This window comes from Oratosquilla oratoria, chromosome 44 (assembly GCF_046742065.1).
Source record: "Oratosquilla oratoria isolate Oo_2021 chromosome 44, ASM4674206v1, whole genome shotgun sequence".
In the NCBI taxonomy this organism is placed as follows: domain Eukaryota; kingdom Metazoa; phylum Arthropoda; class Malacostraca; order Stomatopoda; family Squillidae; genus Oratosquilla; species Oratosquilla oratoria.
In genome coordinates, this window is record NC_134820.1 from 29,981,306 (window position 1) to 30,008,125 (window position 26,820).

Consider the following 26,820-nt stretch of genomic DNA (forward strand, 5'->3'; position numbering starts at 1 on the left):
ATGTCCAATGGAATAAGATTTAAATTATAAGACATAGCAAATTAAGTAATTAACTAGTCTTGGAAGTTAGCATAAGAATAGAAATTGAAAAATATTTGAATGAGGAAAGATGCTAATGAAGATAAATGTGCAGACACTGAAGCTCTTAGCAGTGGTTCCCAAACTTTGTCAGCTTTACAACTTTACATCCTAAGACTAAGTTAACATTAATCCTAATGCCAGGTACCAAATGTTTTCTTGATTTTCAGAATTGTTATTTTTTTTTAACTGACCCCTTCATTACCCAAAGTTTGGGAACCACTGTTTTAGAGGAAGCCAAAATATAAAATCAAATGAAGTTGGAAGAAGAAAAAAAGTATTTTTTTCCTTTTTGAGAATTATCAATCGGAGTAATTGGAAGTTATTAAAAAAAAGAATGCAGTAATGCGTAGAAAACATGATTGGAAAGGACATGAAACCAGATAAGCATATAAACAAGATGTTCGGAGAAACCTACAACTTATTGAGAGCAATCAAAGTGGCATTTACCTATATGGACGAAGAAATGATAAGGATAATACTTACTACACTAATAAGACCAAAACTCGAGTACGCAGCATCACTTTGGACACCCACTACCAAAAGGAATATTAAGAAACTAGAAAGATTACAAAGAGCGACAACAAAACTAGCACCGACACTCGCCGAACTAACATATGAGCAAAGACTATCCAAATTGAACCTACCAACTCTGGAACAAAGAAGAGAAAAAGGATAGTTATAGAAAAAACTTGAAAAGGAACAGTTTCCCACACAGAGTATATTACAACTAGGTAAATACATATACCAAGGCTTTTTCCCCCTTACAAGGGAGGTAGCCAAAAAGGGAAAGGCATAAAATCTTTCCCACCCATTCCATCCCTGAATACACTCCACACCCCCTCCACCCTCTCTCTCATCTTAGCACCTCCTGGATGACGGGTCATCCCTGCACCTTGTCCACTGCCCTGGGTCAGAAGCAGTGTCGCAAAGGCTTGTCCTCTGACAAGAGAGGTAGCCAAAAAACAAAGGGATAAGATCCACTCCCACCCATTCCATCCGCATATGCACAGACGAGAGCAAAAGGGAAGAGATTGGTAGCGTTTCTAAGAATACATTAGAGTGAAACAAAACTGAAAGGAAAAGGTGAGTTTGGGATTGTGGTAGGCAAGGTGTTGGGTGAGGTGAGACGGCAAGGAAGAAATGTAGTGGCAGTGTTGATATATAATGAGGTGCATAAATGTGCAGTTGGGTGGTTGTAAGTATTATCAAGAATAAAATGGGTGTATAACCTCAGCAGTGAGAGGAGTGAGGAAGAGGTAGCATAGTGTATCCAACTGATAGATTCGGTTAAAAAAAAGGAGGACTTTCTTTTTATTCCTTTATTATCTTAAATTACAAAAGTTAGTTAAAAGGTTTTGCATAACTCTTGAACAGTTAACAAGCAGAGTATAAGCTCAAATAAATATAATTTTCACTCGCAGACACTTGTGGTACATGGGGCCAAGCCCAGCCAAGAACTACCAGTAATGGCAAGACCAAAGGTGGGACAAAGAATTGACTTAGTATGATGATGACATTTACTGCATTGTGATAATTCAGCCAGTAGATACAGAAGTATATGGAGCATTTTGGGAACAATGTGAATGTAATTGTGTTGGATGAACTCTATATTAGAGTAGCTGAACTAGTGGATGGAGTAATAAGGAAATACGGTGTCATTAGCAGAAACAAAACCAGAGATGTTGGGGATGACAGTAAAGTATTTCAGAAAAAACTAATCCATTGACCCAACCCTTGGATCCAAGGCTCCCAAGTAACCAGCAACAGCCACTAGATTGGCTACTAAATTACTCAAGAAATAAATATTGCATTGTGGTCCAGGTATGGTTACAGTGGAGCAGTGTAAGATGGTGTTCAATGTATTCTGTGTGATGGTTGAATCTGAGGCAGTTTGCCTCTATGGTCAGGCCTATTCTGTGTTGGTATTGTCTCAGCACTGGATGACCTGAATGCAGCAATGCTAGTCTTCTTATTTCTCTTAGGGGGATTTTCCTGTGGAGCTAATGTCTGGATGGGTATAATGAAGAAGGGTATTGGGTGGTTGGTCTTGGAGTGCTTGTATTGTACTCTGAGTTGGGATTGTCTCTGTGTGGATGTATTGTATGGTATGGGTAGAAAGTTGTTGATTTTTTTTAATTGTATACTGTTTTTTCCATTAAGTTGGTTGTGCCTATATGATGCAAAGAGATGAATGAGTAGGATTGAGGGCACTTGCACAGAAGAAAGATAAACAGAAGTATGTATGGACCAGGATGGACGGTGGGAGGGTAGTCTAAATAGCATTAATGATTTATCTAGTGGTACACAAATGGATGACTGGAAGACTTCTGGATACTAATGTGTTTAGAAGAGTGGTAGAATGTTGTAATGTAGGAAGACTGGGTATTTTTCGTGGAGGATGTACTAATATGTAAAAAAGACTGTATAGGATTGGGTGGATGGGAGTGAACAGAAGGAAAGGCAGTAAACGGTAGAATGAAGAGGTGAGGGGGTAGGTGGCAGAAAAGAATGAGGAAACACATGAGAGATAGAGATTGAATAGAGTAAATGCAAGGTGAGGCCAAGAGAAGAATGGAAGTAAGGTGGGATAAGTGTTTTGAAAAGAATGTGAAGATCTGACCCAGGCAGAAAAGAGAAGATAAAGGGAGTAGAGAGATGTCAATGGAAATGAATGTGGTAAGCAGAAAATGAGTAGAGTATTTGAAGTCATTGAATACAGGAAGATATAGAGGCTTTCATTGTGACAGTGGGAGACGCTGGGAGAATCAGTGTGATAGGAAAAGGAGAATGATAAGGCTATAGCAAAGGAAAGATTAAGTGAGGAAAGATTTGAAAATGAAAGTGGAAAGGTAGAAAGAACTTAAGGGGAAGACCAAGAATAAGTGGATGAATGGAATAAAGAGAGTGTTGGATGTCTATCATCCAGTGTTTTTTGTTGCATTCAAATGATTGTACTTATGTAATGAGTACATAATCTATAATTTTCATATGGTATTTTACATAGAGGATTCCGATTTCTGTATGCAGGCATTCCAATGGGATGATTTTAGTGAATCTTCTTATGTTTTCCTATTGGGAACCATGCTGCAGAAGCACCGTCAAGTGTAGTTCTTAGGAACTGTTTATCAACTTTGATTAGAATTTCTGCATACGGGGACAGAAAGGGGGTGGTCGCCAATTTAATGAAGCAGCCTTGCTGTGGACATGCTGCATCTTGCAACACTGCTTCTGACCCAGGGTAGTGGACAAGATGCAGGGATGACCCGTCATCCAAAAGGTGCCAAGATAAGAGGGCGGGTAGAGGGGAGTGGAGTACGTAGGGAATGGAATGGGTGGGAGTGGTTTTTATGCATTTGTTTTTTGGCTACCTCCCATGTAAGGGGAAAAAAGCCTTTGGTGTATGTATGTTGGTATATGTATGATTAGAATTTCCTATAAATGTGAGAATCAATTAGGAGTCATGTTTGTTCGCTTGTGACATTTATCCCACTGGTCTGGGACGTCTTCATTCCCCCCAATTCACAGACTTGTGACTATAACTTGCACACTTCCCCCTGTACCACATCATATTACAAAATCAATAAATTATTAAATGGATAGTTTATTCATTAGTTTAATCATCTGTAGCATCAGGGTCCTTGATGAATTTCCACTTTGCAGCTTCTTTTAGACATTTGTAAGCATATTCTTTGGCTTGTGGTAGAACAACTTCTGGATTATCAATTTTGGCAATGGCTTCAAGGGCATCCTGAAAAAAGAAAGGAAACAAAAAAGTAAATATATGATAATGATGTGGTTTAACATCACACTCTTCCCATCGGAAGACTAGGATGGTACCCTTTACAGAGGAATTTGTAGTATATAAAGAAATGAAATGAATACAATAAAATAGGGAAGATAATAATAATAATACATACATGCATATACCAAGGCTTTTTCCCCCTTACAAGGGAGGTAGCCAAAAAGGAAAAGGCATAAAATACATACATATACCAAAGGCTTTTTGGTAATAATAATTTTGTTTTTTTTTACAAGTAATGGACAATACTTTACCAATACATACATACATACATACTGTATTTTCCAGCGTATAGTGCGCGACTTTTTTCCGTTGGAAGGGCCTAAAAATGGGGGGTGCGCGTTATCTGGTGGTGCGCATTATCTACGGCCTACGATAAAAATTCTGCGGCTGTGTGTGTGATTTTTTTTCACAACAACGTGACGATGTTGGCCGTCACAAAGTCGGGACAGCACACTTCTCCATGACGTTCCGTGAGAACATGAAGAACAGCCATGGTGACACGAAAGAATACGCCAGCATGGGCTACCATATATAAATATTTGGTATAGGTAGGTATCTATCGAATCTTATTTTTAATGATTAGATAGGCCTAAACACCATGAAACACGATCAATATTCATGATATTTGCCCATGTTCACAGCATCCTCGTTTGAATTTTTATGTTGGCTTTGTTGCTTCACTTTAGGTATGGTACAAATTCCGTTGCGGCTGTTCATAAACTCGTGTCAAACACCTGACTACAACACCCTCTTCGGGAGTTATATTAACTAAACGTCACCTCGATGAGACTGTCCTATTTTACCACTGTCATTGCAGGTTCAAAGCTAAAATGAAACAGTCTGTAGTTTGTTTCAGTATTAAATAAAAAATGGTAAAGACGAATTATTTCCTCAAGATATAAAATGAAAATTTTCTGTAAAAATCCCAAAATTTATCTGTATATTTTACTTTCAATAAACTTTTTTTAGATCATATTTCCTACAAACTATTTAAGCTACAAAGTAATAAGGGACCAACGCACAACATGAGTCATATACCGGTACATGTAGTTCCGACTTTTTCTTAGTTGTGTCCTGATTGATGCCTAAACTGACACTTAATTTAGTGACAAATCAACAGATTTCCCAGCGGTGGCTCTAGCCAACGAAAAATACTTCTCCATGTAACCTCGTTCACATGATGTAAATACCGAGGTAAAACTGCGTTATAGACAAATGCGATCGGGCATGCGCGTTATACGTCTGTGCGCGCTATCTGTGTACTGAGATAACGAAGTGCATGGGTGCGCATTATAAGCTGGAAAATACAGTATACCAAGGCTTTTTCCCCCTTACAAGGGAGGTAGCCAAAAAGGAAAAGGCATAAAATCATTCCCACCCATTCCATCCCTGAATACACTCCACACCCCTCCACCCTCCCTCTCATCTTAGCACCTCCTGGATGACAGGTCATCCCTGCACCTTGTCCACTGCCCTGGGTCAGAAGCAGTGTCGCAAGACACAGCACATCCACAGCAAGGCCGCTTCATTAAATTGGCGACCCCCCCTCTCCGTCCCCCCATGCACAAAAGGAGAAGATGGGGAGAAATCCCTTCGGGCTGCGTCACATCTTGCTCACACATACTACCTCACTCCCCATCTCCCCACCCATTCCACCTCATGCATCACAACATCATCCATATACAACCATTCTCCAATAGGCTATTTAAATGGAAAACCCACAACCCCAAAGTAGCTGGCAACAGTCCTTGGAATCCCCTATAGATCTCTCTGGGAAGAAACTTTGGACTGTTGCCTGTGTTATAACTGTGTAGGACTATTTCTATATCACCAGCTGAGAGTGGTAGAGAGAAGAGAGCAGTTGCTGGTCGTCAGCTCTCTATGTGTGAAAAAGTATAAGAAATGCAATTGAAATTGAAAGAGACATCTTGGGCCCAGTGCTAAGACCAAGTGCCAGCCTCTCAGGGCTCCAACTGATGAAGGTGAGGGGGTTGACAGGTTTTGAAAATGGGCAGTTTCACTGTCCATCTTGAAGAATGGTCACCAATCGTAAAAGAATGCTGTGTGACTCAGGTGCATAGGATTGTCAATACATACATACATACATATACCAAGGCTTTTTCCCCCTTACAAGGGAGGTAGCCAAAAAGGAAAAGGCATAAAATCATTACCACCCATTCCATCCCTGAAAACACTCCACACCCCTCCACCCTCCCTCTTATCTTAGCACTTCCTGGATGACGGGTCATCCCTGCACCTTGTCCACTGCCCTGTAAAGGATTGTCAATAAAGTCATTAAAATATTGACATCATAATTTTTATGCAGTCAATATCTTTACTAGATAAGAAAGAGAGAGAGAGAGAGAGAGAGAGAGAGAGAGGAGAGAGAGAGAGAGAGGAGAGAGAGAGAGAGAGAGAGAGAGAGAGAGAGAGAGAGAGAGAGAGAGAGAGAGAGAGAGAGAGAGAGAGAGAGAGAGAGAGAGAGAGAGAGAGAGAGAGAGAGAGAGAGAGAGAGAGAGAGAGAGAGAGAGAGAGAGAGAGAGAGAGAGAGAGAGAGAGAGAGAGAGAGAGAGAGAGAGAGAGAGAGAGAGAGAGAGAGAGAGAATCTTACCTTGCAATGAGTATCAATAATTTTTTCAGCAGTGTATTTATCAATTGTCATAAGAAGATACACAATGACTGTTCCTCTATACTGAATATCAGGATTCGCATGGGAGAGAAGGAACTGAAGAATTTCTTGCCAATCTAGTGCCTGTAGAAGAATCCTTTTATTTAGTAGATGGTACCACAAATCATAAACTCAACAGAGACAAATGTCAGTCCCTACTGCACAATATTACCTATTGTCATGGTAAAACAATTCAACTTACATCAAAGACCTTTTTCCGGCATTTTTCTGAATTGGACAGGAGCATGCATACAGCACCTCCAGCAGCCTTAACAATTTCTTCATCTTCATCAGATGTACAAAGGAACATATACTTGAATTTATCATTATCTCCTTCCATTAAAGAGACTACTGTTGGTGAGAGGCACATATTTACCATAGTCTGGGATAATAAAAAAACATTGTTATAGCAAAAAGTAATGCAGGTTTTCCATAAATTGTAAGAACTATAAACTTCAGGTGAAGACATAATATGGTGACCACAGCAACAAAATTAAAAACCTTTGATTTGACTATGAAAACCACACATGCAATTCCTCAAGCTGTCAAAGATTCTTAGTTACATCTTCCACACAAACCTGAATAGCAGCCCTCCTGATCATCTCATGATGCTCAAACGTGTAATGTTCAATAAGAGCAAGGCCTTTTTCTTTTAATATTCGCTGACGAGCCGATTCAGAAACGCCAGCAATGTTGCATAGGGCCATCAGAGCCTCAAAGTTCTCGAGACCCGAGCACTCTATATTAAGCAGCTTTAGCAAAGGACGTACAACCTCGTATGACTGTAACAGGAGATATGTTGTGATTCCAGATACTGAGAGAATCCTACACAATTACAAATTGCTAAAAATACTATGTGAATGATGTAGATAGATAATGCAAGTTTTTATTTAATTTTCTAAATCCTTCTCAAGTAACTTGTGTCTAGAGTAGTCATGACTTTAGACAGAGAGATCCCCCAAATTTCAAGTGTCTTACAAGGCTTATAATAAACATGAAACATATATACATCACACCAAAAAATTTATGGTAAATTCTGCACTGATTACAGCTGACCTTATTTATACCCCTTATCTTACCCTCTGTCCAGGAAATGCAACCTGGGGATCCATGGTTATGGCAATACGAGCAAGGGCTTGTGCAGCGCAGTGTTTGCCTTTTGTTGTGCCTTCCATAGACAAGGACAGCAATGCCTTTGTTCCTCCCTGCTGGACAATCAAACCACGATTGTCTTGCATCTCACAAATGGCATTGAAGATTCTGTCGGGGGGAAAAAAAAAAAATCAAGTATATTTCCCAAATATAGCAAAACCATACATTAGTCCAATTTTAGTGCATTAGCATAGATCCTATACATATTATAATGTTCATTAGGAAAGTTTGTACACAACTTCCTGGATCACATACATCTATATTTATCACTAAATGTACATCTAATGTAAGCAACCTCCAGCCCATGACATCAAACTTGCCAAATTTATTGATATGAACATGAGTGTCCTTGTATGTAGTTACTTTTACGTTTTCAGTTTTCACTTCAACCAATGAGCTGCTCATGAGTCTCATCCTACTTTCACATCTAATTAGACATGATGTGATGGAATTTAGGAGGTATGTGACAGGATAAAGTTGAAGGTAAATATGGGTACATGTAAGGTGATGAGGTGTGCATGGGAAGAGGATAGTTAGAATTAAGTCTTAAAGGAGAAAGGCTGGAGAAAGACATTTTTATGAATTTGGGGTCCAATGTGACAGGAAAGAGAGTGAAGGTAAATTGTATACATACATATACCAAGGCTTTTTCCCCCTTCCAAGGGAGGTAGCCAAAAAGGGAAAGGCATAAAAACACTCCCACCCATTTCATCCCCAAACACACTCCACACCCCTCCCACCCTCCCTCTCATCTGAGCACCTCCTGGATGACGGGTCATCCCTGCACCCTGCCCACCGCCCTGGGTCAGAAGCAGTGTCGCAAGACACAGCACATCCACAGCAAGGCTGCTTCACTTAACCACTTCAATACGGGACTTAAATCTCGCGGGCAGCAGCCAATGCCAGCCGTACGACGTAACGAAATAATATTCGCATCATAAAATATAGTCGCCGCTTATATCGATCGTTGAGAATGGGATTAAGGGCGCATTTGGGAGAATGTAAAAACACAGGGGCGACTACAATAAATATAATCAAGACGCCGATATGGCAGCGTCGTGAATCCACTTGCTCCTCATGACGCCTACGTGTGCGGCACCGTATGGAAGGGGTTAATCGGCGACCCCCCCTCTCCGTCCCCCCTTGCATATAAGGAGAGGACGGGGAGAAATCCCTTCGGGGTGCGTCAAAATTTACTCACACATACTACCCCAACCGCCCATTCCTCCTCATGCAATCACAACATCATCCATATACAACCATTCTCCACTCACCTCTGTCTTCCGTCCTCTCCCTTCCTTCCTCAACAGACATTCCCCTCTTCCCCAAAGCCCCCTTCACCCCATCCATCCACCTCATCCTAGGACGTCCCCTCATGTTCACTCCCTCCACATCTGCCTTCCATACCTCTTTTACTAGTCTTTCTTCACTCATTCTTTCCATGTGTCCAAACCATCCTAATATTCTTTCATCAACCCTATCTCCCAAATCCTTTTTCACCCCTGTTCTCCTCCTCACCTCCTCATTTCTCACTCTATCCAGCCTAGTAACCCCCACCATACTTCTCAGACACCTCATCTCAAACACATTCAAACTCCTTCTCTCTTCTTCTCTTATGTTCCACGTTTCTGCCCCATACAGTGCTGTTGGCACAATCACTCCTTCATACAGTCTCCTCTTCGCATCCATTCCCAAATGTCTATTCCTCATTACACTCTTTAATCCACCAAGGCATTTACTCGCTTCTCTCAATCTACATTCTACCTCCACCTTCACTCCACCTTTTCCTGCTACACTTGCACCCAAGTATCTAAACCTATCCACTTCCTCCAGTCGCTCTTAATGTTCACTTCCAGTCTACTGCCACTTTCACCCCTTGTACATCTCATCACCTTACTTTTACCCACATTTATCTTTAGCTTTCTTCTATCACATACTCTCCCAAACTCTGCCACCAGCTTCCTCAATCCCTCCTCTGACCCTGCCACAAGCGCAGTGTCGTCTGCAAACAACAGCTGGCTCACCTCCCACCTTTCTCTACTTTCTTTAACCATCTCCAATTCCTGACCCACTACCCTAGCATTCACCTCTCGCACCACCCCATCCATGTATAAGTTGAACAGCCAGGGCGACATAACGCATCCTTGACGAAGTCCCACCTTTACTTCAAACCACTCACTCTCTCCATTTCTAATCCTGACACAAGCTCTACTACTCTCATAAAAACTCTTGACAGCTCCCAAAAGCTTTCCTCCTATCCCATAAATCTGCAGAACCTCCCACAGTGCCTTTCTGTCTACCCTATCATAAGCCTTTTCCAGATCCATAAAAGCCCAAAAAACATCCTTCCCCTTTCCTATAGCTTTCTCACATATCTGTCTAACCACAAAGATCTGATCTACACAACCTCTACCTGTCCTAAATCCACACTGTTCCTCACCAATTACTCCTTCTGTTCCTCTCCTAATCCTCTCAATTAAGATCCTCCCATAAGCCTTCCCTACTACACTTAACAGGCTAATCCCTCTGAAACTACTACATTCACACTTGTCCCCTTTTCCCTTGTAAAGAGGAACTATACAGGCACTTCTCCAGTCCTCCGGTACTCTACCCTCTCTCCAGTGAATGGTGGGATGAGGAAACAAAGAAGGTTGTAGAAGAGAAGAAGCGAGCATTCACAGATTGCTTACAAAAGAGGACGGGGGAGTCATATGAGACGTACAAAGAAAAGAAAAGAGAAGTAAAGCAAAAGGTAAAGGAGGCAAAGAGGAGAGCAGATGTGAAATGGGGTAGGAGTATGACAGAAAATTTTGAAAGTAATAAAAAGATGTTTTGGAAAGAAATTAAGAGAGGAAGAGGAGGCGAATCAAGTAGGGAAGAAAAGGTAAAAGGTACAGATGGAGAGATGATAATGGAAGAGATGGCAGTAAGGGGAAGATGGGCAGAATATTTTAGGGAGTTGCTAAATGTGAAGGAGGATAGGGAAGGAAAGATAGCTGCAGTGGGAAATGCGAAGAAAATGAGAGTGAGGAGAATGGAGGAGAAATAAGGAAGGATGAGGTGAAGGCAGTTGTAAAGATGATGAAAGCAGGTAAGGCACCTGGTCTGGATGGATGCCATGCAGAATGTCTGAAAAAGGGAGGTTCAGTGATGGTGGACTGGTTGGTGAGGTTATTTAATGTTTGCTGGAGAGAGGGTAAATTGTATACCTACTGTAATAATATAATATTTCATGTGAAAGCTTTATGATAATATATTCTATTATATTTACTGTACCTGCCAATAAGCTCTCTTGAATTTGCACTTTCTGTTTTAGAAAGTGCAACTAAGGCAGCACCGACCCCTTCTTCAGCCAAAATGCGTACACGCTTGTCAACAAAGTCCTTGTCATCAAGGTCATGTTCTTCTGGAATATGCTGTTTGGCAAATTTAGCCAACTCGACCATTTCTGGGAGAATTTCTTGTTTGTCATAAGCATTGGTAAGATTGACCAATGTTGTGACAACACCATACAAACAATTCATGTCTCCTGACTGAAAGAAATACATGTAAAGTTTAACAAATCATCACACAGTAGTATGTGACAAAACTTCAATGTGTCCCATCAAGAAAGTCATAATCCCATCTAGATCAAGATTACCTTGGCAAGCTCAAGCATTGAGCGCAATGCTGGAAGGTCTTCAATAAGCTTTTCCTTCACGTCTGCATCAAGTGTCAGATAGGAGAGACCTTCACAAGCCCATCTACGCATATCTTTGTCTTTAGTTGGATTTATCAAGAATCTGAAAGGTTACATTAAAAAATTATTCAGGTGTGTAATAAACAAAATATCTTCACACAGCAGCATCATGTGCTGGGATCAATCAATCAATCAATTGTCCCAGTTGTGACCAATGACAGGTACTTGCTAGAGGTGGTGCTGAAAGACGGATGTCAGAGACTTTAATTTCCCAGTACTTTTAGCCTTTTTCTTTTTGGCTACCCCCAATGTAAGGGGAAAAAGCCTTTGGTATATGTATGTATGTATGTACTTTTAGCCAATGACATAGAAACAATTCCTCAGTAATACAACAAAGAAACCAGTCCAAAGTTTCTTCCTGGAAAGATATATGGGAGGATCCATGAACTGTTACCAGTGGCTACAGGTTTTCGTTCAATGAAACTTGAAGCAGCAGCTGCAGCAACAGTGAGTATAAAGACATAACAACATTAACAATAATAATGTTAATAATACATACATACATATACCAAAGGCTTTTTCCCCATTATAAGGGAGGTAGCCAAAAAACAATGGCATAAAAACCACTCTCACCCATTCCATCCCTAACATATTCCATTCCCCTCCACCCTCTTCCCTCCCTCTTATCTTGGCACCTCCTGGATGATGGGTCATCCCTGCATCTCACCCACTGCCCTGGGTCAGAAGCAGTGTCGCAAGACACAGCATATCCACAGCATGGCCACTTCATTAAATCAGCAACCCCACCCCTCTCCATCCCCTCATGCAGAAAAGGAGAAGACGGGGAGAAATCCCTTCATTTATACACAAAGAGGACCTTTCTCTCTTGTGAGGAGGGTGGCCGCATCAAAGCATAAATCCACTCTTCATCCATGCCATATCTACCCAAAACCCATTTATTGCTCCTTCTACGTAAGTTCTTTGTGTACAATGGGTTGTTCTTGTCCCCCAACCCACTGCTCACATTGGATGTAATGCAGCATGACAGCACTTCTGCATCAGGGGTCAATAGCTATAGTTAGTTTACCACAACTGCTTCATTACATGGTAAAGTTCTCTCCTTCCTCACCCACTCAACAATTTACCATGCAGACATGAAGAAATTACTCTGGGCTATTAAGTTAGCCTCTACTGGTACCATGTAACCCAGAAATATCTGCCACATGGTTGAATTGTGAGTGACTATACTGACTCCCTCACTGATCCCGCACCAGTGAGGAGGATAAGTTGGACACAAAGTTGGAGAAATAAGAATACGAAGGTGGAAAAAGAAGTCACAGGTCTAGTTCCAATTTTTGAGTTTATTCCTGACCAGTTTATAGAGCAAAACCGGTCAGGAATAAACTCAAAAACTCAGAACTAGACCCGTGACTTCACTTTCCACCTTCACCAACTTGTCACAATGTCCCAGCAAATAAAAATACCATCGAAAGGTCAGAGGAACTCTTTGAGTCAATGTGCATCTAACACCATTATGGGTCACTAATCCATGCGTTTGCCATGCATAGCATCCCTGCAGGGTTTAGACACAGGTGTCCTGGAGAATGAGTGACACCTTAGTGCTGTGGTCGGACTGAGGTGTTTCCCTGGGACTAACAACACTTCTCTATGGTCCTCTATTCAGGCCAAGATGCATGGCCCCTCTTGGCTTGGAGAGGGAAATCAGCTGGACGACTTGACTCAAATCGTTAGGTTAGTCACATCCTGAGTCAATCAGCTGCCAATTGGGCCAACACCATACAATCTGCAGCTGTCTTCCTCTATAGTCAAGATGGTGAGTGTGTATACTCTCCTGTGATCCCTGAGACTATTGGGTTAATATACATACCCAAACCCTAGTCTCCCCATGTTGTTCAGCGGTGGGTGGGGTCATGGGAAGACAAGTCATAAACATTCATACATGACAACCATAAGCAGCTCACCTGGTGGGGGTGAGTTTGCAACATGCCTGTCAAATTCACCAAACCCGTCATGCAGGGAGCTGAAATGTTGCAATTAATGTACGAACACACCGAGACAAGCCTGGGAGAACCTATGGTGAGTTTTCCGTGTGGTTGCCTGGAATGTTCTCTCTCTCTCTCCTAGGATGTCCAACTGTCCTTTTTATCGGCAGAGCTCATGAAGCTTAGATTGGATGCAGCGATTTTCTCAGATGTGAGAAGACCAGGCAGTTGCAAAATCAGTAGCAAGAGTAACACTTACTTCTGGTCAAGCTGAAATGATGGGGCCTGCCATGGTAGTAGCTGTTGGCATGTCTAGCCAACTACAGCGTGCCATTGTAAAGATTACTCTGGCTCACGAATGTACGATGCTGGTGAGGCTGAAGCACATCTTGGGGTTCATATTTCTTATTGCAGCACATGCTCTTACTTAAGCACATAACCTTGAAGAGATGATGTTCTATGCCAAGCTTGAATCTATAGTTTACCTGTATTTACCTAATTTTATTTTGCAGGAGGAGAGCTATGTTCCTAGTGACCCGCTATTGTATCTTTCCGCATCAAGTCTTTTCTTAAAGTCATGTATAGTTTTAGCACTCACTGTTTCCTCTTTCAGTTTGTTCCAGATATCTATCACTCTGTGTGGGAAGCTATTCTTTTTCAGATTTCTTCTGTAACTGTCTTTCTTAAGTTTCTTCTCGTGTCCTCTTGATTTTCTTCTGTCCCATTTTAGTAGGTCATCCCTATCAAGAATTCCCATTGCACCACAGGACACACTTATTGTTTACTTATTCTTACTGGCACCAACAGAGCTGGCTATGAAGTATGTATTTATTGGTCCCCATGGTTCTGGAACCACCAGGAACATTAACAGTTCTCACCTGAACTTTGCAAAATCAAGAAGGCTAAGGATCAACAGTTCCTGGTTCCAGAGACAAGGGCCACGTCAATGGACATGGTATAGTAATGCTGAAGGAGTGGCCCCAAGAAGATCAATCACATCCTTGTTAGTTCTTGTTGGAAGATCCTACAGAACTGCAGGGTTTATTGGGAAACAGTCTCAAAATTCTTCCCCTACACATACCACAAGTGGTAAAAGACAGTTTCAAGGGGATACATACATATTCCAAGGCTTTTTCCCCCTTACAAGGGAGGTAGCCAAAAAGGAAAAGGCATAAAATCATTCCCACACATTCCATCCCTGAATACACTCGACACCCCTCCACCTTCCCTCTTATCTTAGCACCTCCTGTTCAAGGGAACAGCATTAAAGGAGGGACAACTGTAGTACAAAATTTATCATCATGCTCCATGGGTTCAGGTTTTATTCTAACATAGACAAATGATGTGTGGCTCTGGTCTGCAAGGGAATCCCAAAACACTACACCATTGGCTGCATGTTACCGTGCAGTCAATAACCCAGTACTGTGATTGCAATTAGATATTTATTAACTCAAAAATGATGTGACTCATCTATAGGGATGCCCCAAAACAGCCCCTAAAGTATCGGCTGCAGGTTACCATTCAGTCAATACCTCATCAACATGTATAACCATATACACTTTAATCCCCACTTTCGGAAAATTATATCAGAAGTACAGGAAATCTGTATATTTCGACTACTATCTGTAGTCCTCTTCAGATAGTAGTTGAAATATACAGATTTCCTGTACTTCTGGTATTATTTCTTCGATAGTGGGTTTAAAGTGCACCTTTACAAATGTGTTAAAACATTACAGTTTCCCATGTATAACCATTCCTAAACAATAAAATATTCCAAGTTAAAATGCACATTACTATGCCGTACCTTCGACAGGCTTCAGCAAGCTTGAGGGATGCGCCTTCTGCAAATGGCTTCATGGAAGCGTCTGTGCCTCCCAAGGATCCCAGTTTACAGAGACCGACCAGAGCTCTCACTTTAATGCTGTCATTCTTACTCTGGTACAGACGCTTAAGAATGTCTGTGCCTTGAGTCATAATGGCTTTGCATTTGTCCTTCTTGTTAGCTGCAACTATAAGAGCTTCACATGCCACCTAAAAATATAGAACAATTAGTAGAGCCTGTGTTAGAAATGGAAATAGAGAGAACAAGTGGTTTGAGGTAAAGGTGGGACTGCATGAGGGATGTGTCGTGTAAACATGGCTTTTCAACGTGTACATGGATGGGGGTGATGCAGGAGGTAAATGTGAGGGTAATGGGCAGGGGACTAGAAATGGTTAAAGAAAATGGAGAAAAGTAGGAGGTGAGCTAGTTGTTGTTTGCTGACAACATTGAGCTTGTGGCAGGGAAAGAGGGAGATTAGGGAGACAGTGATGGAGTTTGGGAAGGTAGGCTAAAGTTGAAAGTAAATGTGGGTAAAAGTATGGTGATGAGATTTACAAGAGGAGAGGATGGCAGAGAGTTTGAAGTACGTCTTAAAGTTGGAAACCTACATATATGCGGTAGCTGTCTTTGGCAACTCTCAAAAACTTTCCAACATTTGTTTCAAAGTGAATATATGGTCTGAAGTCAATCTCTTCCCTTAATAATATATATTTGCGTATGATGCACAGCTACTGAGGAAAACTGACAACAACACATATTAACAATCCCATAGCAAGCTTTAAACAGTCAAAAGACCTGACTCTTACCTTTTGTTGCAGAACATCCTCAGTATTTGCCATGACAAGAAGCATTTCTAGAGTGCCCTCTTTGCCAATAATTGCATTCCCAACATCAGTTGGCCCCATCAGGAGTGTTGTAATGGTCACAGCAGATCGAACCTTCATCTCAACCTCAGGGCTCAGCAGCATATCCCTGGGGAAAAAAAAAAAAAAAAAAAAAAAAAAAAAAATTATATAATTGTCATTATTGCTATTGTACAGAAACCAAAATCCTAACCATAGAACACCACATAAAAAAAAAAAAAAAAAAAAAAAAAAAAAAAAAAAAAAAAAAAAAATTGTATATAATTGTCATTATTGCTATTGTACAGAAACCAAAATCCTAACCATAGAACACCACATAAAAATAACAGATTACACAATTCTATGCAAGAACACTTGACCCTATTCACTCATTTCATTATATCACACAAGTGCAACCGACACAATACACTGAGAGATGTGGGGCAATAGACAGACACTAAAGAATCACCATTCAATGAAAATATTTTTTACCTTAAGTGATCCTCAACCATTTCCAGATATCTAGTTCTGGCTTTCTCATCATAACAACATTCATAGACTTTAGAAAGACAGATGGCTGTTGTCATTCTGGTGTTTGGTGATGTATCCATGCTTGATTCGTAGTGGTATTCCTCAAGCTCTGATGCTAACTCCAGCAGTTTCGTCATTCCTAGTCATTGTTTAAAACAATTAATTCAGTCATTTGATTCAGTAAAGTTCTTATATGAAAACATTCACAATCTTGTTGCAGGCAATTTAATCTTGTTCATATCTTACATTATGGTTCTTTTTTTATGACTAAACTAGTGCATGAAAAATATTCTAAGAACACAGGCAATATGAAAATATTTTCAATGTTGCTTAAAGAAATAATGATAATAATAATAGTAATAATACTTATAAATATGTAAGTAAATAAGTGAAATAAAATAAAGCAGTCAAAAGTTATCATCACACATGTTTGTAATACCTTCAGCTCTAATAAATTTTTCTGCCCAGTTGAGGCACTTGTAATCTATATTTTTCAGCAGAAGTTCCACCACTGCATCTCGGCATATCCCTGACATGGAACGGCTAGTGATGGCCTTGGTCAGAACCACCATGGTGCTGTCAATCTCCTTTTTGTTTTCTGTAAACATGAACAGTTTTATCACACCAATACAATCCATAATAGAAGTTCCCATTTCAACCCAAAATTTCTAACCCCGTTCCTTTATTCCATTAAGTATTTGTGGGATCTATATATTTACCTAATTGCAGTATAAAGGAAAAGAACAATAATTGGGCCCCATCTCCTATTCTCTAATTTTCTATCATGTTATTTGAGCTTAGACTATATCACCCTCTAAGCTTAGGCTATATCACCCTCTAAGCTACTCCATATATTTATGCATGTATATGGAAAATTGTATTTCTTCCCATCCTTTACAGATGTGATCTTTCTTAATTTACTCCAACCACCTCTTAAATCCCTCCCATCTTCAATCAAATCTCTTTTGTCAATGCAATCTATTCCCTTTAGTGACCTGAATAATGTAATCATATCACCTTTTTCTCTTCAATCTTTCAAAGTTGGCAGACCTAGTATTTTTAGTCTTTCCTCATATGGTTTATCCGCCAGGCTGGGTATCAGCTTGGCTGCTGTCCTTTGTATTCTCCTGATCTTGTTTACATCCTTCACTCTGCGTGGGGACCATACCAGGGACATATCAGGGTTTCAATGAGTTTTTTCAATGTCCCTTCATCCATATAGTGGAATACCACTTTAATCTTCTGCAGTAGTCCGTATGTCTCTCCCACAATCCTGGTGATACGTCTGTCAGGTGACAGGTTCTCAAGACAAGACTCCCAAGTCTTCCTCCTCTTTTGACTTTGCAATGGGTTTGCTTCCCAAGGAACAATTTAAGGATGGCCTTTTGCCACTATTGCCCATTTCCAGTAACTTGCATTTTTTGGTATTGAACTTCATTTCCTATTCTTGGCTCCATGCAAAAATGGTGTCTAGATTTTTTTGCAATAGTCTACCATCCTCCTCGTTTTTCACTCTTCTCGTGATTTTTGCATCATCAGCAAACATGCTGGCATAGGTTGTTGTCCCTTCCATCATGTCACTGACATAGACAAGAAACGTTATTGGTGCAAACACTGAACCTTGTGGAACTCCACTTGTTACGGCTTCCCATCTTGACATCTTATCCTTTCCTAGTGTCCTCGTGTTTCTTTCTTTCAAAAAGTCTTTCATCCATTTTTGTAGTTTGCCACTCAGTCCTCCAACATGCTCCAATTTCCACTCAAGTCAACTGTGTGGTACTTGATGAAATGCCTTCTTTAGGCCCAGGTACATGCAGTCTACCCATCCCCTCTCTTTTGATTCACATCAATCACTCTCAAGTAAAAGCTTAATAGGTTCAACACACGACTTTCTATATATATTTACACACATACCTGGGTTTAGTTCAGGTAGTGGGTATATGGATAAAATTTCATAGTAAGGCAGATATACAAGAAGTTTCTAGTAAAAGGTAATTTTTTTCTTTTTTTGCCGATCTAAAGAAGTCCCATGATAGGGTGCGCAGTACAGCAGTGTGGGAAGTGTTTCATGGGATGTGGGAAAGTAGTTAAGGACAATTAAAACCTTTTATGAAAATAGTAAAGCTTGTGTTAGGGTTGGAAATAATGAATGTAGTTTCAGGTGAAAGTGAAGCTGCAGCAGGGTTGTGAAATGTCACCACAGTTGTTCACTGTGTACATGGATGGGGTGGTATAAGAGGTAAATAAGTGGGTAATGGGCAGGGGACTGGAGAAGGTTGGTGAGAATGGAAGGAAGAGGAAGGAGAATCAGTTGTTGCATTTGTTATTGTAGTTTCCTAGACGTCTAGCCAAGTGGTCCTCTCTCCCTGAGGAACGCCATGGCTGGAACATAAAAGGGTCAACAAAAGGATGTTAGACGAATGTGGGATGGGTGACGGGTATGTGCGTGCCTTGGTTTACCTCCCTTGAAAAGAGGAGGTGGCCTTTTGTTATATGGGACTTTGTTAGTAACTTTCTGTTATCTTTGTTTTACAATTAGCTTGCAATCTTTGACAACAGACCAAGGTCCTCCTGAAATCTTATTTGTGCCCCAGACTGTTAATCTAAAGCATGAAATGTCTGCACTACATGGTGATAAATTCCTTCATAACATTATCAATATACAAGAGTAAACCACTTGTACTCACCTTCTAATAAAAATGCATCTGGTTTCTTTTCATTTTTCATATCCATACCCGCCAGTGTATTGATAATAGTTTGGAAAGTGTACTGGGTGGCATTAACTTGAGAAGCATCTGTTGAATTCATCAGATCAATGAGCCAAGGGAGCCCAATCGCTTGCATGACTGGCTTCACCTAATGAAGGGAGAGAAACAGTATTTACTTCTTTTACGTCACTTATAGAACAAGAGAAATTGGGAGGGGAGGTGTGATTTTTGTGAAAAGCACAGAATTAATTAAGCAGACTGTGAAGATGATGAAGACTAGGTGGATGTGAGTATGGCAAGAGTGAACAGATGCATACAGCCATGAATCTATATGTATATAATTTTTTTCTAATATAGGCTTATATAAAAGTATCATTTATTCATAGCCATTCTCTACTCACATCTGCCTTCTCTTTCCCTTGCTCAACAGACATTTCCCTCTTGTTCAAAGCCCCTTTCAATCTATCCATCCCATCCTTGGTCATTCCCTTGAGTTCATTACATCCACCTCTGCCTTCCACACTTCTTTTACTATCTTTCTTCACACATTCTTATCCATGTATCCAAACCATCCCAATACTCCTTCATCAGCCCTATCTACCATCTCCTTTTCCAATCCCTGCTCTCCTCCTCACCTTGTTTCTCATGCTATTCAACCTTGTAACCCATACCATACTTCTCAGACATTTCCTCTCAAACACATTTAAACTTTTCCTCTCTAACTACAAGAAGAAACAAAGATACAAGAGAAAAAGGTTAGGGCAATCGCTGGATACCTGCCCACAGGTAAGATTTTGGATGCAGGGGATAGCCAGGTGAGGTATTTATTTAGGGCTTTCTGCAACAAAGATAGCAGCATAGGACCCAGGTGTGTTTCCCCTGGGCAGGAATAGGTGATGTTAGAAACGGGATAGAAAAGTGTATAGTCGGGGAAGGTGTGGAACCCATAGTTTGCTTAAGTGCTGGGGGAAATGACTTAGGTAAGATAGGGAGTATGGAATTGTTTGTGCGGTTCTGGGATGTGCTAGATAAGATCAGGAATAAGGAATAAGGTTCCTGTTATATAAGGAATCCTTTCATGGTGTAGAGTTGGAGGCATGTGACATTCCAGGGCTATTGCAATGAATTGCATGCTGGCAAAACATTGTAAGGCTAATGGATGGGCATTTGTCAACAACTAGGATCACTTTTATGGTAAGAATCATCTATATACAAGGGACGGGGTGCACTTGTCACCCAAAGGATTTCGGCTCCTTGCTGAATCCCTTGAGCGAGAAGTAGGCATCCTGCAGGGTTTCTTCGAGTAGATCATGTGGGAGTCAGGGGGGAAGTATTGGAATATAGTTTAGGCAATAGAAACAGCTCAGGGAGGGACTGTGAAAAGAATCACCCAATCAGTTGGAGGGAGGATAAACTAAAAGTTTACTACAAATCTTTATATCCTACAACCCAACAATCCTGCTCTTAACATTCTACTCTACAAAGTCATTTATCTTGGTAAAAATTGATTGGAAACTTGGTTATTACTTCAGCCAAACCTGATGCATCTTCACAGACCTCTCCTCCCACTTTTAGCTTTGAGACGGCTCCTCTGTGTCTTAGTTTATCAATTAACAAATCTGTACAACTATTTTCATGCATCTTTGCTTTTATATATTTTTTATGAAACAGTAGAGGTAAATATGCCTCACTGCACTGCCTTTGAAGCAATGTGAAAATGGACAGAGCAAACCTTCATCCCGAGTTGCTAAGATTGGAGAGTTGGTTAAATAGTTTTAACTGTGTTGACACGAGTGTGTATTTTGACTTGGTCACCCACATCATTAAGGAGGAAAAACCTTGAGTATGTGCCTTTTTCAAAGTTCTCTTCTCCCTCTCTTCGGATTCTCATGGATTTATTTCTGATGCTTTTGTACTTAATTTATGTCACAGGTGTATTAAGTTCCATTAGTCACATTGAACATACTTGTCACTTGTCTCTAATAATAACTTTTTCCTACCCATCTATTAAACTATGAATTTTTTTGTCATACACATTCATGTCATACCTTCAAAGGATTTTTGCAAAGCTCAGACAAGGCTCTTGTACAACTGAGGCGAATTTCTTTATTCTTTTCAGTTTTCAAGAGCTGTGCAACACGGCCAATCACTCCTTTTTCCACAACAAGTTCAGCTCCTTGAAGATTAAAACAAAATTAATCAGTGAAACCAATTTACCTTATGCAATTCTAAATATTTTCTAATTCAGTTTCCAATTCTTCAATGTACTCTTATTTTCTGTATATCAATTCAAGCTGGAGATAATGGATCTCATCTTACCTGCTCTTTCCTTAACAAGAGCTATTAAGTTATTCGCAGAGGTCTCTCGTTTCTCCTTTTCTTGTGAAACATCAAACAGTATCTCAATCATTTGCTCAACTTTTCCAGATGTCCTGGAATGTTCTTGAATCTGTAAAAACAAATAACCCATCATTCAACATACATAGTTTCACTGATAAAAAAAATATATATACAAATGATAGTGCAGCTGTTTTTGACATTCATAGATATGCTTAAAAGCACATAAATAATTTGTTCTCCTCATCCGTTTGTTTCACCTTCTCTTGCATGATCTTGTGTAACCTTGCAAGCATGGCTTGCACCTCTTTGTTCTTGGGGTCCAAGTTTTGAACAGCACGTGCATCTTGGTAAGCCTTCTCTTGCTGTTCTAGTGCTTCATAAGCTTGAGCTCTCCGGAACAAAGCCTTTGGATCATTGGGAGTTTCATCTAACACTGCAAAAACACACAATAAAGATAATATTTGCAAATGCACACTAGTAAGCAAAAATTATATTCTCACTATGTTGTGCTTTAAAAGACCACATGCAAACACATTCCTCAGTCAGAGGTAATATGTCACAAAAGCAGTTCCAAACCTTGAGAACAATCTTTTACAACATCATTATAGCTTTCAGTCTTCAGATACACTGCTGCTCTATTCTTGTAAAACACCAGTTTTTCTTTAGAATCTTCACTAATTTTTATTGCCTGAAAAAACATATATATATATATTAACATAACACCTATTATGGTGAGGATGGTGATAAGTAAAGTATAAAGTAAAAAGTTTGCCAAATCCAGTCAGAAGTTGTACACAACACAAGAAGAGCTCCATCAAGCTTTACCTCAGTATACTTAGAGAGGGCCTCCTCCCAATTGCCCTCTTTATATGCAGTGTTCCCCTCCTCCTTCAACTCCTGTGCTGTTTTAGGACTCATCTGCAAAATCACAGAGTACCAATCAAACTAAATACATATCAAGCCCTATACTAGAGTACTGAATCATCTGCAAAATCACAGAGTACCAATCAAACTAAATACATATCAAGCCCTATACTGGAGTACTGAATCATCTGCAAAATCACTGAGTACCAAATTCAATACATATCAAGCCCTATACTAGAGTACTGAATCATCTGCAAAATCACAGAGTACCAATCAAAAACTACATATCAAGCCCCATACTGGAGTACTGAATGTATGTTATTGCATAGTATCAACTGCATAGTAGCATTCAACCAATGCTTTAGAGATGGTTTTGGGGGTGCCACTATGGACCAGAGTCGCACATTATTTGTCTATATTAGGGTAAATCTCTACTACTAGAGAAATTACAAATAGTTCTATTTATGTGGGTTTATTTTATGCAAATCTGGTTTAATGTGACTGATAAAATAATAAATTTAATTTGAATTATGCAGTTTGAATTTACATAAGTTGAGTCCATAGTTTTTACAATATATTCTTATAGATAATAAGGTATGTACTATAGTATATGTACAAGTTGTGCTATTACTACATTACATATGGTACATTCGTGGATAGATTTTTACAATTGTTCTCGAATTAATATAATAAATAACATTTCTACTGGAGTATAAAAAATTAGTTTCATGTGGTGGATATCTTGGTAACCTTCTATTCCTCCTCCCCCCAATTAAATTTGTCCAATTCTTTATTTATATTATGCCTTTCGGTCCCTATACATTGCTTAATTTATGAACTACTTGTATGCTACTTTTGTACTATGACTATCCCTCCTTTATGCTGTTCCCTTGAAACTGTCCTTTATCACTTCTTTGAGTACTGTATATGGTGGCATACAAGTCGATCTAGCACATAAGTTGGCCCTTAAAATCCTGAGGTAATTCAAGTTTAAGCCTATATTCGCTGAATATGATAACCCACAAAAATAAGGCAGCACTACTTTCCCAGCCCTATACTAAGGAAAGAAAGAAAAAAAGAGAGAGAAAAAAAAAAAAAATGGGCACTGTTAACCAAAAAGTTAATGTCATTAATCCTTACTCCATTAATATAAGAAGAATGTAACCGAAGTTATCATTAAGCCGTTAACATGTCATGCCACTGGCAGAGGCCATGATGCTAAAAGACTCCACAATGGTTTGCTGGCATGCTTTCTTGGGAGATGACGGTGAAAAAGAGCTCGATAAACTGCAGCTACTCAAATCTACAGAAGCCTAAGCCTAGCTTTCCCATGAAAAGAACCTGCCTTTACCCTCTCCTTAAACTGTATGAACTTGGCAGTATGCATTCTTTTCATATGCTGTTTGAGACTGTTCAGACTTGACATGTGCCCCTTAACCCCTTCCATACCATGACACCTACACAGGCGTCATGACGCACAAGTGGGTATACAAGAATGCCAGCATTGGTGTCTAGATTATAATTATTTTGTAGTTAGAGTTAAATGACCCCTGAATTCTTTGATATAGGAAAAGATGAGTTATAAATGTTTTGAGAATGATAAGATCTGGAAAGGCACCTGGGTTGAACTGATGTCATGCAGTGTGTGTGAAAAAGAAAGGTATAGTTATACTGGATTGGCTAGTGAGGTTATTTAATGTGTGATTTAAAATGGCAATTGCTGATAAAATGGTCAGTCTAGACACCATGAGGATGGAACCTTTATAACGTTTTGCTTGTTAAAGCTTTTTCAAGTGCTTGAAAAACCTTCAACAAGTGAAAGTTGCAAATTCAATAAAGATTCCATCCTAACATGGTGTCTATTCTGTTTCATGTGTGTCTATGGGAGGGGAGAGTGCTGCAGGACATTATACTAAACATATATATATAATGCCATAATTCCACTGCATATGGTAACATTGCCCACTATACAACATACATACATATACCAAAGGCTTTCCCTTACACGGGAGGTAGCCAAAAAACAAAGACATAGAAACCACTACCACCCATTCCATCCCCACCACACTCCACTCCCCTCTTCCCTCCTTCTTATCTTGGCACCTCCTGGCAATAAAGGAAATAAAAAAAACCCATCCTCCTCTATAACACAGGTAACCTGAAACTATTGGAGTCAGTACAGAGAACATTAGACTCATAATACTTATGAACTATTCATTTCAACCAATGCCAAATGCCTCCAAGTTCTGGACAATATTCAGTTCAGTGACATCTACTCTGGGCTGATCTTATAACATACATATACCAAAGGCTTTTTCCCCCCTTATAAGGGAGGTAGCCAAAAAACAAAGGCATAAAAAACATTCCCACCTATTCCATCCCTATCACACTCCACTCCCCTCCACCCTCTTATCTTTTATACTTTATAAGATCCTATGAGTACAGAAATTGCTCATAGGATCTTATAACGTACTGGAAAAAAATTCGTGGGCAGTGAAGAATCAGTCTTCCAGATATATTCATTATAGCCCCCACACTAGGTTTAAATCACAACATTTTGTCATCATTTACTGATGAGGTTGTTCTCTGGCCAGTTTCAAATCTCTCCACAATGCCCTCAGTTCATACTTTTATAAACTTTATTAATATTTCTATCACAATCTATCCATTAAAACTTCCATTTATTTTATACTGTGATCTTCAAGTACCAAACTCAGTCTTTCCAGTTTAGAAGCTATGTTGGAGAAGATTTCATTGAAATGATTTGCCACAGCAATTTGAACACAAATCACCTTCACTTTTTAAGCCTATACTGGACTTAGCTTCTAACCTAACCTATTCCATATAGAAAATAGATCTTTGATCTTTCAGATGCAATATAGAAAGAAACGAAACATGTGTTTGCATGATATCAGAATGGAACCAAACAGATGTTTCAAATGGAAAAAAGTAGAAAGTGAAAAATATATTTGCATAACATTGGAACAGAACCAATCTGTTAAATAGTTGTACCAATATTTGGTCATTTTTTTATCTTACCTATTAGAACTGGTTAGGACTTAGGTTTAGGTTAGGAAATGACTAGTTTCTGCCATTACCCCCCCCCCCCCTATAAATTAGTGGGCGAGATGAAAGTTCACAAATTCTGTAGAACTCCCTAACTGACTGGTGTACCAACGGATTCTAACTACCCTTTCACTCTACACCCTCATCATGTGTCTACCTCATACAAAAAGGTTAAAAGGGTTAACTAGGTGAGTGCTTACCTAAGTGAGGTAAGCACTCACTAAAGTAACTCACAATACCATCTAAGTGTCCCTTCCAGGTTCTGTGCATACTTTATACTCCACGTTCTTATCATCAACTGCTATTTCCACAAACAAATTAGCCTTCTAAAAACTTTTTATTTTCATTGCAACCATCAGATTCTCTATTCTATTGGTCTCCAGTGACCACTCCACCTTTCCAACATTTAGTTGTCATTTCTCCATACGTACAAGGAATTAGTTCCGAGCAAAACCTTAAATTTGCAAGTTCCGTACTAAGTGCACGAATTAATATTTATCCATCAGTTTTAGTTTACTATATTATTACCTTCCACAGAAAACAAGAAGTTAGAGGGCCTGTGTAAAGAACAAGTTTTCTTTGAACCCCGACTTGCTGTGTACACTACCGGAGAACTACGAGAAATAACCTCATGTGCTTAAACTGACAACTTAAATTCTTGAAATGTAACCAGAATACACTCGAACGTTCTACTGGCTCACTCGCAACGTGCATTTCATAGGTTATTTTGGTATCCCGGGTCTGCCTGTCATTCTATGTTATAACTGCGAGTATCGAGATGGAAAACATATAGACAACATGATACTGGGGGCAAAAGTATCGAAACCTACTTACGCGAAGCATGCAAACGTGCAGCTCTCTCAATCCGATGAGTTGTTTTACAATAGAGCAGAGGCATATTAACATTTTTGGGCCTAACCTTTTCATATTTACCCGGGCTTATATATTTACACTATTTAGAAGTAGTTCTAGCTGCAATGCGGTTTACGTATCTGTATTTTTACTTATATACATTGTTTTAGGCATGGGTTGAGGTGAAGACAACCAAACACACGACAAATATTAAATATGTTTATTACAATAGGAAGTGGCATCTACATAAGTTACAAACATGTACAACCGGCACATTTAATGGACAACACTAGCCAGTGGAAATATCTCCAGTCTGATATTAAGTATTAACTGTATTATACACGACCAAGCAAGCAAGCTGGTCAGGATGACTAACCAACGTGTACGTGTATACGAGTTGGTAAGCAACT

The 26,820-nt window shown here is 39.7% G+C and overlaps 1 protein-coding gene across 1 annotated transcript; it reads right to left on the reverse strand.

Moving 5' to 3' along the window:
* Positions 1-1,385: 1,385 nt before the first annotated feature.
* On the reverse strand, positions 1,386-26,328 carry unc-45 (unc-45 myosin chaperone). Its single transcript, XM_076180206.1, has 18 exons — positions 26,087-26,328; positions 22,454-22,546; positions 22,205-22,316; positions 21,886-22,061; positions 21,608-21,737; positions 21,337-21,464; positions 19,268-19,436; positions 17,020-17,178; positions 16,542-16,719; positions 16,014-16,179; positions 15,190-15,416; positions 11,344-11,485; positions 10,980-11,236; positions 7,631-7,811; positions 7,130-7,333; positions 6,754-6,933; positions 6,495-6,635; positions 1,386-3,829 (listed from the first exon to the last, which is right to left on the reverse strand). The coding sequence occupies exons 2-18, from the start codon at positions 22,544-22,546 to the stop codon at positions 3,695-3,697; spliced, it is 2,778 nt and encodes a 925-aa protein (XP_076036321.1). The 5' UTR covers positions 26,087-26,328; the 3' UTR covers positions 1,386-3,694.
* Positions 26,329-26,820: the final 492 nt, after the last annotated feature.